The sequence below is a fragment of the Poecilia mexicana genome, unplaced genomic scaffold (genome assembly GCF_051168715.1).
Source record: "Poecilia mexicana isolate PSO_F unplaced genomic scaffold, ASM5116871v1 scaffold_12, whole genome shotgun sequence".
NCBI lineage: Eukaryota > Metazoa > Chordata > Actinopteri > Cyprinodontiformes > Poeciliidae > Poecilia > Poecilia mexicana.
Window position 1 is genome coordinate 4,607,130 of NW_028263381.1, and position 14,923 is coordinate 4,622,052.

General features: G+C 41.9%; 1 protein-coding gene across 4 annotated transcripts in view; it reads right to left on the reverse strand.

Annotated features, from left to right (window-relative positions):
* The window catches only part of ap3b1a (adaptor related protein complex 3 subunit beta 1a), a 57,101-nt gene that overhangs the window by 22,328 nt on the left and 19,850 nt on the right, over positions 1-14,923 (reverse strand). For 2 of the 4 annotated variants that reach the window (XM_014984359.2, XM_014984358.2), the window contains exons 12-23: positions 14,273-14,335; positions 13,987-14,119; positions 13,803-13,912; positions 12,918-13,094; positions 12,198-12,384; positions 11,903-11,944; positions 11,329-11,459; positions 10,142-10,301; positions 9,702-9,879; positions 7,761-7,911; positions 6,220-6,268; positions 4,351-4,454 (exon numbers count right to left, since the gene is read on the reverse strand). In XM_014984359.2, coding sequence (XP_014839845.2) covers positions 4,351-4,454; positions 6,220-6,268; positions 7,761-7,911; positions 9,702-9,879; positions 10,142-10,301; positions 11,329-11,459; positions 11,903-11,944; positions 12,198-12,384; positions 12,918-13,094; positions 13,803-13,912; positions 13,987-14,119; positions 14,273-14,335 — 1,485 coding nt within the window. The remainder of the gene's footprint in view (positions 1-4,350; positions 4,455-6,219; positions 6,269-7,760; positions 7,912-9,701; positions 9,880-10,141; positions 10,302-11,328; positions 11,460-11,902; positions 11,945-12,197; positions 12,385-12,917; positions 13,095-13,802; positions 13,913-13,986; positions 14,120-14,272; positions 14,336-14,923) is intronic. The other 2 variants (XM_014984361.2, XM_014984360.2) reach the window with 1 other exon arrangement.

Consider the following 14,923-nt stretch of genomic DNA (forward strand, 5'->3'; position numbering starts at 1 on the left):
GCCCTAAACCTATTTTAACTTGACAAGGAGCCTCTCCAGAACACATATACAGAGATTAGTTCATTTGTGTCAATTTTTCAGGAAATTAGATTTTCTCAAATGATTAATTTTGATTTTTTTTTTTTCTTCATTAAGGCCGATTAGCAATAACAGAGGATTGATATTCAGAGGCAGGAGTGTCCTTCATCCAGTTTTACAAGTGCCACACACACTTTTTATTCATCTATTTACTGAACGTGAGGTGTAGACTGAAGGAATCCCACCAACAACAATTCCTGTGAAAACGGAATGTAATGTAATCTAAAAAAAAACCCCAAAACATTTTAAAACTAAAAATATTAACATGTGTAATGGTACGTTTGTAAATGTGCAATTAAAATTAGCATCTTTTTGCCTGAAAAAGATTAACACTGAATGTTGTCATTCAGTGTTAAGTTCTGAATGGCAACAAATTCACATATCATAAATGTAAGCAGTAGGCCTGTCACAATCAATAACAACTCAACTAATTGCATGATAAATTAAAACAAGCTCAATAATTTCCATTTGCAGGATTTATCGTTTTTCTCTCTCTACCAAAATCTGGTGCTTTAGACTCAACTAGTCCTTTTGTTCAATTTATTTGTTGTTTGTTTATTTTGGATCTTTAAAACGTCTTCCAGTTCTAGTGTTAAATCTTCATTAGAATTTAAAGTTTATTGATCTTTGAGAATATGTTCTTTCATTATTATGCCATTACCATTATATAACTTGAGAACGATCTCACGGTAACTTCTGGGAGAATTTGTTATTGTGACAGGCCTAGTCAGAAGTTAAATTCAGAAAAAGATAAACACAAGTGAAGAGAGAAAAGAACAGGGGAAAAAATTAGAGAGTGACCAAAATTTTTAGGACTAAAGAGATGCTTTAAAACCCGTCCGTTCTCCATAACAAGCGGCCGGTTCACCTGACTGACCGCTTCCTCGCGGACATTTCTTCCTATTTAAGAAGCAATCTCTGCAGTTTGAGTGGCAGCGAGAGGTTTGGAGGGCAGGAGCCGCTATATTCGCGGCACTGGAGGTCCTTCTGCTGATTCATAATTAGACGTGAACCCTGGAGCTTACGGCGGTGTGTGAGGCGGAGGGGGGGGGAGGGGTGCTATGGGGAGGTCACGGGGGTGAAGCAAGAGATGGGGGAGGGGGAGGGGGGAGAGCCCGCGCCCGCCTGATGGACACCAAATGAACAAATTATGATGGGCCCCTCTGGGCGTGATGGGGTCAAACGCCCCGCGCCCCGCCGCTGACAGTTCAATTTCCCCCTAACGCGGCCCCATTCGCCGACCGCTAATTATGAATGAAAAGTTATCAGCCTCGGCCGCCCGCACCCCCTCACCCCCAACCCCGCTGCCGCACACACACGGACAGCGGTCGGAAGAGGTTCGGGGGTGGTGGATGGTGGGGGGGTGAATTTAAGAGGCAATTGTGAGAGATCCTGATGTCAAAATGTTATTAGAGAGAGCGGTAGCATGCAGAAACGAGGGGAGAGAGGAGCAGGAGACAGAAGAGGGAGGTGGGTCAAAGACAGTGACCGGGGTTAATCTAAACGCCTTTGATAACCATGCAGTAATTCTCTAAAAGGGCCCGAGCGCTCAGCTGAGACACAACCGCTGCCTCTGTGGGCAGATTGCTGAGAAATAGAAATGACACTGGGGCCAGTTGGTGTGAGTGTGTGTGTGTGTGAGAGGGGGGCAGAATGTGCATATGCACGAGGTGGTGTGTGTATGAGAGTGTGTGAGTAAAGGTGAGGTTATTTACCCTTGTCTATGAATTCTGCAGCCCCATCATGTATTTATGCATAGAATTGACTCTAAATCAGATGGCGACGTGCAAAAAGTTCCCTGTTCTAATCTGCATTTCTATTCGCCATTACTCCCTGGCCTTCACCTGAGAGGAGAGACTGACTAACGAGACTCCAGCTGCATCCATGTTGGCTTGTGAGCAGCTGTCAGTCATCCTGACAGGCAGGCAGGAAGGCAGAGGGGCAGGAGGGTGGCGGGCAAACGCAAACTACCTGCTAACTTGACTTAAAACTCATCGGAAGAGAGGGGGGCAGTAGGAAGAACCTTTAGGGTGCGTTCGCACCAATACTCCACTTTAATCAAACTCCATGTCGCTTTGTCTAGAAAGTCCGGTTTGTTTGGGGAGAATCAAACTCTGATTCGGACCCAAAAATTTAACTCTGTTCCGGCGAAAACCTAAGTATCGGATCGACTGAAGTGAACTCTGGTTTGGTTCAAAAGGAGACGTGAAGGGCAAGCGGTCCGGAGACCGCTCCGAAGTCAGGAAACGGACTACAGCGCAGGGCATTCTGGGTAAATACAACCAAAACAAACGTCAGAGCTTAGCACTAGTGGGAGAAATGGCTTGTGGTCTTTTAACAATGACCGAAGAGAAATCCTGCAACCAATAAGGTCCGACGCTGCTCCATTTTTTTGTTTACATTCTGTGAAAGAGGAAGTTGAGCTCATGTCTTCTTCAGAGGTTTTAATATTACTTCCTTCAGTGGTTCTTGGTACAGCGCCACCACAGGCGAGGTGGGGAACAAGTTTTTAAAAAAAGGTTTGGTTTGTTTGACTCAGTGCAGAGTGAAAGAGAACCACAGCAGCTGAAAATGTAACAAATGTTGCGATTTTGGTTCCGAAATTGAACCAAGACTACCAGACCAGGGCTGAGACCATGTGCACCAAACTGAAGACCTTTGTGATCCAGTCTTTGGCAGAAAGAGAGAGAGACATGGAAAAAAACAAACAAAAAAAAAAAAATCATGCAAATGGAAATTACGGAGTTCTTTTATCATGCGATTAAATCACTTACTGCTCACTGCGACAGACTTTGCTCCAACCCTGAGAAATTTTAAAGAAAAAGAATAAGTGCTCTCCTTTTGAGAAAAGTGAGTGCTACATTGCAGAGCCACTAGCACCACTAGTTACGATTATTTTATTTTTTAAAAAAGATCAGAAAAAAGTCTGAACTTTTTTTGTCTCCATTGAACAGATGTACTTAAGTCGAGGGTGGAAATGAGATAATGTATTTATCTGTTCTGAAGCCTTTACAGAAAGTCCATCAGCTACGACTGGACTATGGTCTCATGATCTAATAAAGTATCATGCAACCTAATAAGGCCATTCTGCTAGCAAATCATGAATTGTTCCACTATAGCTAAAGATGGAGTCGGACGATATGGCTGAAAAATGTATCACGATATAAGCATTTCATATCAGTAGACATTGATAACTATTGATCGTCTTTTAAATATCAATGTCAAACTGGTAGCATGACCTTTACAATTTTATCCACAATTTTCTCTCCACACGTTAATTTTTAAGAAGTTATGAGGGAAGGTGACAAAACATGAAACTACTGCTGCGCAAGTTACTCAACAGGTTATTGCTAGTTAACCAAAGAGTGAATGAGTCAATGCCAGCTAGCTCACAGCTAGCTTTACTGGCTGTGAGAGGTTGAGCAGATCAAGTCTTTCCTCTGCCTTCATCTCCCAAAATGCTGTGCAGTTCTGGATAGGAAGTCCATGAATATTCTATATATTGAATATACTACCAAAAGTATCAATTGATATTGATCACTTGTCTATTGATTTATTGTCTAGCCATACATAAAATTAACATAACATCCCTACAAAAGGAGACAATGAGTTGCAGTAGTTTCATATCTTCATAATTCGTTGCGATTTAAAAATCCTCAAACTGCAGCATTTCCAAACATCCGACTTTGTCGAAGAAAAATAGACACAGCAGCAGCTGAGAGAGTGTTTTGGACGTTCCCCTCCCAGGGGAAGAGACGGGATACAAAACACACAGATGTGAAGAGCTGCTCACATACTGTGGAGAGAAAGGAGCCGTCACACCAGGAAAGGTCAACCATCAGATATACACAACACGGAGACACGAGGGACGCAACACCTGACAGGAAGAGATGGAGGGCGGCAGAGGAGGAGAGAGAGAATCAGAGCGGTTGGACTTCTAGATGAGGCGCAGAAATAGAGTTCAAGGGTGTGGAAGAACGAAAAGACGGCGACGGTCGAAAAAGACAGACTATAAGAGATACAGGAAACGGGGAGAGCTGCTGCGCCGTCCCGACCAGCTATAAATATAGTGAGGAGGGAAAGGTCAATAGTTGGCGTCTGGCGCCGAAATGTTCCTCAAGGGAGAGGAGGCTCATTTCACCATCGCGCGTTGATGCTGCGGTGTCAGGGAGAAAGGAACAATCGAGTCCCGGCACATACTGCTGGAGCAAATGTCACTCGGTTTGACTGTGACGCGGTCAGACGTAAAGTTTGGAAACGGCAGGTACCAACCTGCATGGCGGACGAGACGTTGGAGAGAGAGAGGCCTTCGAGGTCGGACAGCAAGCTCGAGGAGAACACAGAGGACTTTGGTGCACTTGGAGGCGCAGGAGAAACTAAACAATAGAAGAAACAATGAGTCAAACTGGAAAACTGGTTGTGTTAAGTTATAAGATCAAAAAGGTCAAAACTGAGAATACAGCCCCCTCAACAATGGATTAAGACTGTCATAGACTCCCCAAAAACCTTTATGTTCAGTTAAATCTGGATGGATTCCAGCAAATTAGGAAAAAATTTATTTAGTGTGAATGCTTTCTACCTTCTTAATGCCGAGAAAAAACAGAAGGTATTCCCCTCTCTGTCCTAAAACATTACCATGTGTTCCCCGTCTTAGCAAAACTCTCTCGGTCGTCTCAGTAGCTTGTAGCTTTATGTGGGAAGATCCACACTCTCTACAACCATTCCCAACTTTCTTTAGTCTCCCAGCAACTAGCATGACTAAGCATGGGTGCAATTTGGAGGTGTGCACACATCTCCTTCAGGATCATACTCACATGTGTGGGGATCAATCCATACAAACTGAGGTGTGGTATTTATTAATAAGCAGGCATGAATTGTTGATTGCAACAAAAGTATTACAGCTTCATCTGGGCCTGATGAGGATCTAGACTCACCTAAAGCCAGCGTGGCCAGTCTAGATTCAAAGTTTTTTTTTAAGTTGGAGAAGATTCTCCATAACAAAGTTCTGCAGTACAAACAATATACAATTTGCTGACATACGTCTTAATATTCATGAATCCTGCATTATGGAGCAACCAGGCTTTCATGGAGCAAATTTGACATTGGCAGAATTTGTCTCTCTAACCACCTCATAAATAAAAGTACAAATAAAGTATAAACAAAGTCCTTCCACCTACAGAAAATTTATTTTGGGTGAATAATCCAACTACTCGACAGTCATTATTTTTCCTCCAGCCAATTAGGGATGAGGCAGGATGATGATGCAGAACACAAATCTGAATACAGTGGACCTCTACCTAGTGGAATGTGACTTGCAAGTTATTCATTGAAAATGTATCTAAAACATTTGGAAGAAAATGAAACTTGTGAAGCTGGAATTGACTGGGCACCTGATGCGCCATTGGCTGATATTTGCAAATCAGTCAATCCATGACCTGCATTTATTTTCCATTGTAACAACCATAAGGGGGACTCCAGATTTTATGCTGCGTTGCATTTGTAGTCAGAGCTTAGAAATTTTGACTTCCAAGTTGGCAAAAATGGACTGAAACTCTCCACGACTCCCAAAGTTGGACTTCTGCTTCAAATATTCTGAGAATCTTTCAAAAAGACAACTTCAAGATTCAAAATGGCCGCTCCTCATATCAACAATAGTAAACTGTTGTGAAAACACGTTTATTTTTACAAGTCATACTTGTAAGAGTGTGTCTGAAACCAATGATACATGTAGCATCTTTAGCTAAACTGAAATGAAATGTGTTGTTGTGGAAGGTACAGCCAATGACGATGTTCGTCAGAGGCACTGAGTACAATGGCTACTGGCTACTTGGGCGTCACGATATAGGAATCCTGACTTCTCCGACTAAGTTAACTGGAACGATGTTAACTTGGGTTTGTCGTTATTCACCGCTCCGAGTTCAGACTTCTGAGGTGAGTGGGATGCAGCATTAGCTTCTGCAGTAGTGCTAAGATGGTTTCTACAGTGTATATTTGGTGTGTAGACTATTAAAACAGGCAGTGTTGGGCAATTTTGGAGGTGGTCTCAAGTTTGCAGGCAATACTGGCTCTACTGGGGGTCTCACTATAGTTTGCAGCCTGCTGCCATAGGGAACCAGTCTTAGAAATGACGGATGAACTTACAGTCATCTAGATCCAATAGAGAGACTTCCTTCTTGGACTTTACCTCCACCTAAAAAGCAAACACAGCAAATTCACAATGAGTGTAAAAATAAAAAAACAAGAAGATGAACTGCAGCATTGTGGCAATTCGACCTAGAGAGAGAGAAACATTTCAATTTCAATAACGAGACCTTGAAGATTGTTACACATTCCTCCCCAAATCAATTGGTTTACATTTCTATGCAACTTGTGCCACACAGAGTCTGGTAGAGAAAAGCACACATGCTTCAATTTCACAAACCTGCAATAAAAATCAGATTTAAACATATGAGCACGTTTTTATCACCCTTTCTCCATACCCACCTAACCAAGCTGAGTTTATCACATCACATAAAGAACCATAAAATCCCACTCTGCCAACTCCAGGATAGATGAGCAGCAAACAAATAGGACAAAGGAGTGAGAGGCAAACAGGAGTAAAGAAAAAAAACAACCCAAACCGTAAAGTTCCAGGCCGCCGTATCTTATCAGATTTTCTCTGATCGAAGCTTGGTGGGGGTAATAGAGACGGAAACCCTGTTACTGGAAAAGCGGTCTGAAAGAGCCGTGCAAGAAAAAAAAATGGCTGAGGGAAAAAGATGCATAATTCATAGGCCATAACCAAATGACAAAGTGAATGAAATGAGAATTTCATAGCGCCGAACGGCAAAAGGGTGAGAGAAAGATAATGTGATGAGCGTAACAGGTAAGAAAAAGATTGTGAGAACTGAGGGAAAAAAAACTTAAGGGGTGGAAGAGAAAAACAAAATAAAAGAGATGCCATGGAGCCAAATGACATCCCAGAGAGTAAATCGGGATTTTGAAGCTTTCAGCACACACAGCTGGGAGAATATCATGTTAATACTCAGTGGGAGCTGAAAAGAAGAGGGCTATTCTCCTGTTTACAATTTCAACCCCATTATATCCCATCAACTGGGCTGCGACTCGTACCACACAGATGAACGGTGCAACATGAAAGTGAATGTTCCACTGTAGCTTTTTATCAGCAGCCCTCAGCAGTGTTAATCCAGTAAAACCAACATTCTGTAGGTGTACATTCAGGTTTTCTTTTCTTTCATCTCTTTAATAAGCTCTAAAGCTCAACGTTTTACTGGCAGCCCACAAACCGTCCAGAATGCAGAGAGAGATCTCTATATGATAGTGGGGATCAGATGAGACCAAATGCTGTCACTGCACGTTTTGCTGGACAATAAATAGTCTCCGTAATTATTGGGATAAACGACAATATTGTTGTTTTCAGACCATTTTCATGTGATATGTGTTACTGCTTTATGAGAGTGGAAATGTGAAAATTTGTAGCATTTGATTGACTGTAATGATCGATTTTATTGACTTGTGACAGAAGTGGACTAAACACTTCAACAGCGAAAGGATGGATTTGTACTGTAACTCAAAGTTGTCCTAACTCTGAGTTGCAAAGTCAAAGTCAGGACTTTGAGGTACTGAGCAAGTACCTCTGTTCAGCTGTGCCAAGCTACAATGATGCTGAAGGGTGACATCACCTTCGGTTTAGTCTTTGCGACGGTCTTCTTCTGCGGAGCTGGAGAGTCGGAGTCGGAGTCCTCCTCGGAGTCAGACTCCGAGTCGGAGGAGCTTTCAGCGGATGAGCTGCTGGTTTTGCCCACAGGACCGTTTCCGTTTTCATCCGAGTCACTAAAACAATCAGGCAAAAGAAAAACAAAATGCCTCAAACAAACAAGGAAGTTTCACCAAAACCATTATTTTACATTGTATATAGAATTTCTAATTGCACTTTCTGAATAATTTGACAGGTTTGCTGCAGTTTATTTTTACATGTCAACCTTTTGCTTTGGTCAGTTTCTTTATTATTAATTCTACATTGGCTGCTCTAGTCCTAATTGCACTGACTGAACAAATTAAAGTTGTGTTGTTTTTACATGTTTGACCAAGCTTGTGAAGCTATTGGCGTACGTGTCATCAAATAAGTGTGTAATTCAGTACATTCATGACTGTAAAAAAAAATTAGTTTTAAAGTCAAATCAGCACTGTTTTTCTGTATCGGATTGCATCGGCCGATGCCAATTCTGATATTGTTATCGGAAGTGGAAAAAAGTAGTTAATCCCTAATAATTTAGTTTATAAGTGAAATAACTTTGCATCATTAAGCATCAGTTGTAACAAAAACACCAGGGGGGAAAAAAAAACACGTTGAGAAGTGAAAGCAAAACAAACTTTAAGGCGTCTGAAAGCTTTCAGTGCACCCGATCAAAACGACGACGATCAATCTGTTTTTGTTTGCAAAGTGAATTCAATGCGGCGCTCAGTCAAGAAAGATTTTCTCCATCTTTCTCCCCTCTCTTTCACTTGCTCTGTCCCTCTTCAATTTGTTCCAATAATGAGTGTTTACTCCGCCTGCCTGGGATTTTCAACCGTTAAATTAATGAGGGGAATTGTGACGGTAACTGGCTTTTTAACTTGGGCGATGATGAAAAGCCAGTATTAATTTGGCCTACAGATTTCATTTGCTGCGAACAGGAAAAAGTGATATAAATCACTGTGGGACTGATTAGGCCCTGCCTGAAATGACTGGGCCATAATGAGGGCATTATGCTGTGTTTGTTGTGGAAGCACTGGGGTGAGCGGCTCTAATTACCGACTGTACGCGTGTGTGTGCGCGTTCTGGTGTGTTTGAGCACTGGGGTGAGTTGCTCTAATTATACTCTCTAATGGAGAGAACAGGGTCAGCCGGCGGCCTGTCACACAGCAATAAAAAAGAAAGAGAAGAAAGAGAGAAAGAAAGAAAGAAAGAAAGAACAAGAGAAAGAAAGAAAGGAAGACAGAAAGAAAAAAAATCAGGTACGTTCGGTGATTTTGTGTGTCCGTGAGTAAATGAAGTGCGCTGCGTAAGAAACTAAATTTGCCAGTTGTGTAAGGGAGAGTGCGTGAGCATATTCTGTAGTAATGACTCAAATCTCGTTTATTGGCAACACCAGGCTGCTAAATGACCAATCAAAAGTCATTATCCATTAGCCATGTAAATGTGGCTTACACTACTGGAGGAAAATTCTCCTTGATTAGCTTGTTAATGGAACTCATGCCAGCGATACTCCTGCAGACCGGCCGACCCGAGAGAGGGAGAGAAGGGAGAGAGGGAGGGGGTTAGGGTGGTAAAGAAAGGACAGAAGCTACAGTACATTAAATTTGCATGGATTTAGAGTTTATTCTGCTTTTAAACAGAGTTTATTCAGCAAACTTTAGTTGTTGGAATAAGTTTCCTGGATGGATGTTGATGTCGCCTCTATGAAAGGAGGGGGGAAAAATTTTATTTTTTGTGTGGGAGACAAATTATCCAAATGGAGAAAACTTTGTTTCCTTCAAAAGCTAATGATGCTAAAGCTAGCATCGATTCACAGCTGTTGATTACTGACTGACTCTACACAGCGTAGTTAGTGATTTGTGAAACCTGGAGGATTTCCCCTCACCTGTCCGCAGCAGTCTGCTTGCTTTTCCTCTGCGTCGCCTTCTTAGTTCGTTTCTTCTTCTTTTGTTTGGATTCGGACTCGCTGGAGCTCGCTTCGGATCCGCTCGAACTCTTCCCGGAATCACTGGAGGTCTTCTCCGAGTCTCCGCTGCTCTCCTCTTCGCTCTCACTGCCCGACTCTAAAGAACAACACAACTGTGGGTTTAATATAGTTATTTTTACTCTAATAAATCTTATTTTGGTGTAGTTTGTGCGTTTAATTTAATTGGTTTTGATCGTCATCTGAAATCAGCCGACCTATTTAATTCGCGTTTCAAATATTTTCTAATATAATTAAGTAAAATAAAATCAATTTCGGTCAGAATCTAAAGGAATAAAAAAAGCATTTCTATCAGTTTCTGAAAGGCAGTGTAACTTTTAAACTCTAAAACACAAACATACCTTCACTGCTACCACTACTGCTGCTGCTGCTGCTGCTGCTGTCGTCTTCACTGCCACTTCCAGATCCTTCCTCCTCCTCCTCCTCTTCCTCATCGTCTGAGTAGAACTTATCAGATTTGGGTTTCTTGGCTTTCCCCAGAGACGGCGCCCACTCTTGTACCTAAAGCGAAGCAACACATCAAATTATGTTGCTGAAAGCGACGAGACATAATAAACGAGCTCAGCAATTAGCAGATTTGTTCTTCTTCTCTTTTCTTTGTTTTTTGTTAAAGACCACATCTAAGAGTATCAAAGCTTTATTTAAACACCGAACAGAGTTGTTTTGTTATTACTGTGTCAAACAGACGCAGTTATTTCACTTTGGAGTTTAAAAGATTTAAGTAGACGGAGAAACGGATGAGCAGCGAATCTGGTGTCTCCAGACATTTTTCTCCTGGCTTTCAGCGGTGGCTGTTAATTGACTCTCGCTTTGCGAATGTTATCTGATGCCGTGTTTTGAGATTTGTGCAACCCAAAGCAAGTTACAGACAAATACTTTAAAGTACAAATGTAAATCCTTCATTTCCTCTTGGATCATCTATAAAACAGGCGACATGAACTGGACAGGATTATCGCCAATGTGACAGCTAAACCTTACAGTAAAAATATGTATCTTTTTAAATATTTGTTAAAACTGTCACCATGTCCTGATGGGTGGGACAGATAATCTATGCTCCTGCTGCCATCTACAGAAATGCTCTGCTCCCCGTCAGAAACAACCAATCAGAGCCCGGAGGAGGGTCTTAGCGCTGTCAATCAGGCTACTCACACCCAGTTTTTACTTTCTCCATTAAATAGATATTTCACACAACCTTATTATCATTTTTAAGCCTGGAAGGATAAGATAAATTTGAGTAAAACAGTAAAAAATACAGAAATCTTCAAAAAGTAGGTGACAATTTAAACTATTGGACTGGTGAGAAACAGAAATACTCCAAATGTTTTTTTCTTTTTCATCCCTGAATTGTCTGTATGTTAAATATGACAGTAAAATTAACGTGGCTGATGATGAAGATGATGATGACATGAAATATTTACATTTAATTGAATTCAGTGCATCTGAAGGTGTACCTGTTAAAATTTACTGCTGGAGTAACTTGAATATGTCAAAAATTGTTAAATGAGAATGCTTCTGATGAAAACAGTACCGGTTCGATCACTTCCACGTTCCTCACAGACGGATCCGGCGCCGCCGCTGGCCAGTCAGACAGCTCCTGGTAACCGGTGGTTTTAATGTTCAGGCTGTGGGAGAGCGTCCCCAGCTGGAAACGGTCTCTGTCTGGACGCACAGACAAGGAAAATGAAGGAAGTCAAAGAAACCCGACACTGATTAGCAAGAAGGTCAATCGTCAGTGAAGAAGTCGGTGATTTGGTGATGAGGAATAATTGTTTTCATCGTTTATCACCACAATCACCCAGTACTTTTCCTCTGTGACCAACAGGATAACGAGTGCTTTTGTCCTTAGAGTGTGAAATAAAAAACAGTGCTCCTCTGTTTGATAGGAGAAAAAAAAAAGAAAACTTCACTTGTGAATATTAAGAATGACAGGAGTGAATAAGGCCATCCATAAACATCCAGTGGGTGCAAACCGCCTGTGAATCTTAATGTTACAGGAGGATGTTTCGTCCATTTTGTCAAGGAGGAAGAGAGAAAATGAAGTTTTGTTTTCCCCCCCACCTCCCAGTGTCTGAACAAAGGTTAGCGCCGGCTCGATAATTTACCCATCTCATTAGTCCAAGGTAAAGGGGTCTGACCCAACTGCCCTTCAAAGACACACATGCACACACACACACACACACACAAGAATGATGAAAGCGCCACCTGAATCCACTGGAAATAGAGCCACTCAGTTTGAAGTAAAGCTTCCCCTAATTCATATTCAGAGATTTTCTTCTGGTTTAAGAGAAACAGGCAGGAGAAAGTAATGGATTTAATCGCAACTAGAAAAGTGGTTTAGGAGGCCTGACTGTTTCAAAAATAAGGCTTAAAGGTTGAAACGACGAGCGGATGAAGTACCTTTGAAAGCGGACTCGAGGACCGGCGCCGGCTTGGAGGCCAGCAGGATGCGGCGGGCGTACTTGTTGAGGGCGCCGCTCTTCTCACTGGGCACAATCAGCTGACGGATGAAGCGCGTCCGGTCTCGGATGTCGTAGTTCTGGTCGTATTTGCCGAGGTTCAGGATGTACTGGGTCAGCAGCTTGGTCTGGGAGTGAAAGGAGAGGTAGGACCTAGCGCCGATTCAAGCACAATGTAATCTACTGAAAAAAAAAAAGGTTCCTGTTGCTGCTGGTCGTTTTTAATGCTTCTGTCAGCACAAAGTGCAAACAACATCAATTTTTAGCCAAACTTTCCAAAGCTTTTATCTTCCTAGTTTAAAACATAAATATAGTTAAAACTGATTCTTGAACATTTCTTGCTATACGACTCTTCTGCTTAAAAGAAACCATGAATGGTTGGAAAAGTTTTCTGACGTCATGTCGGTCGATAGCTTAACTTTCCTCTGACATTCTCTCATTACTAGCGTAGCAGCTGCAAATTTCACAGAGGTGATTCGGTCTTATCCAAATAAAAGCACTTCCTGTTCATTCATGACTTCATCATAGTCTCTCATTCACCCACGTCGTGGTCAGCATGGTTTAACTGCGAGTTACAGTTAAATATTGAGCCGTTTGAAATATCTAAGGTCAGCATCAGAAAATGTAATGTATTTTCCTTCAGGTGGAAAACTTTCTGCACCTGTTTGGAGTTGGTCAGGTACAACTTCGCTGCCAAGTTGACTGTCTGCAGCTTGACAATATCCTCCTCAGAGGTGAAAGTCTTCGCCATCTTCCGCAGTACGTCTGGCGCTATCTTCGGCACCCTCTCGCAGTACTCTCCCATCAGCCACAGGATGCTGGCCCGAGCCATGGGAACCTGCCAAGGTAAAGATTGAAGCAAAATGGCCACCTGTCCTTACGCTGTTTAACAACAAAGTTCAACAGCAGCTGCATTTCCGTCAACCACAGAATGGCCCAAATTAAAATTCCGAAAATTAATTTGCGAGTTTTGAAAACACATTTTTCAAAATAATTATCACGCTACGATGAAGCGGTTTTTCAGCCATATCAAAATAGATGTATATATTGCAAAACTGCAATGGAAACACTTTTTTCGCATCACACGAGTCACGTGATCAACAGGTGGATGTTACTACTGCTGAAAACGATGAAGAAGGCGACAGGAAGTGGTCGTCTAGGAAGATGACGGTTTGTTTTGTTTTTGCAACAACATGCAACTGGCTGCCGCAGAGCTCTCACAGCATCACACAGCTCATAAAAAGTTGTGTGTCATTCTAACATGTTGAATCCATAGCTCTTCTGTAAAATGGCCGACTACAATTTTCTTCAAAATACCGCATACATACTGTAGCGGCTCCAACAGTATAAGCGGCTTGTTGCTCCAACGCTTGAATAAGACTCCAGCGTTCCTCTGATGGATGAGTTATGAAAACATCTCAAGCAACTGTTTACATCAAAATCAGCCATGATTTTTAATAACTTATTACGTGAAAAAGCAGAATATCGACAAAGATTTGGGCACAATGGCAGTGGAAACGCAGCTAGCGATGAGGACGTCACCTACGGTGATGTTGTCGAAGAGCTTGGCCATGTGCTTGATGATGTCACAGTGCTGGGTGGGCTGAGTCTGCAGCAGCTTCTTGATGACCACCACGCTCTCGGCCACGACCGTCTCTGTCGAAACAAACCAAGAAACTAACTACGGTCGCCCCGGAGACGAACACGCGCGTCGCTGCACATTGTCCTACCGTCTCTGTTGGAAAGCAGCAGCACCAGGCCGTTGAGGCAGGTGTCTGTGACCTCGGAGATGTTGGTGGCACACCTGCCGATGGCCTGGATGGTAGCAGCAGCAAACGCCTTATCCTGGCTCTTCACGTAGGTCTGGAGTGCGATCGGAACCGTGAGGAGAACGGCGGGGGAAGGAAAACCTTGGTTACTGATGACAAGTCAGTAACCAGTTTCTCTTAAATTAAGAATTTAAGAGAAATTCTTAATTTCTCTTAAAAAATTAAGAATTTAAGAGAAACAACAAACCTGGAATTCCCTCAGGATGGTGGAAATGTTGGCTTCGTTGGCGAGATTAGTCAGGATCTCCAACTGTAAAAATCGGAAGAGAAACTTGATTATCGGAAAGTGGAGTAAAGAAACAGAGCGGGATTTGGGGAAATACAAAACACTGTGGAAACCAGAAGTTTACACACACTGGATAAAGGAACACACACATTTTTTCTTAAAGTCTGAAGTTAAATCAGATCAAACTTCTCTTGTTTTAGGTCCGTTTGAATTACCAAAATTATTTCTGTTTGCTAAACGTCACAATAGTGACAGAAAGAAACAAACATCTCAGGACTTGTCTCCAAAAATAAAAGTCTTTGTCACTGCAATCTGACTTTTTAATGTTTCTTTTGGAGGATTTGAGTTTCCTCTTCACAGAGTGAGCGTACAGGCCATGTTGAATCTGTATGTATACTTCTGATCTTTAAAATATTAATTGGTACATTGAATTTTATGATATGTACAGCATATATATGAGGTTCTGACCTCTAATCAATTGATAGGCAAAATTAACCCAACACTATTAATTTACCTGCAGGATTATATAACAAAAAAAAAAACTATGAATATAAGGATTTTCAAAACGTCATGCTCTTTTAAAATTTAAATGTTAATTTTGATTTACCTGAA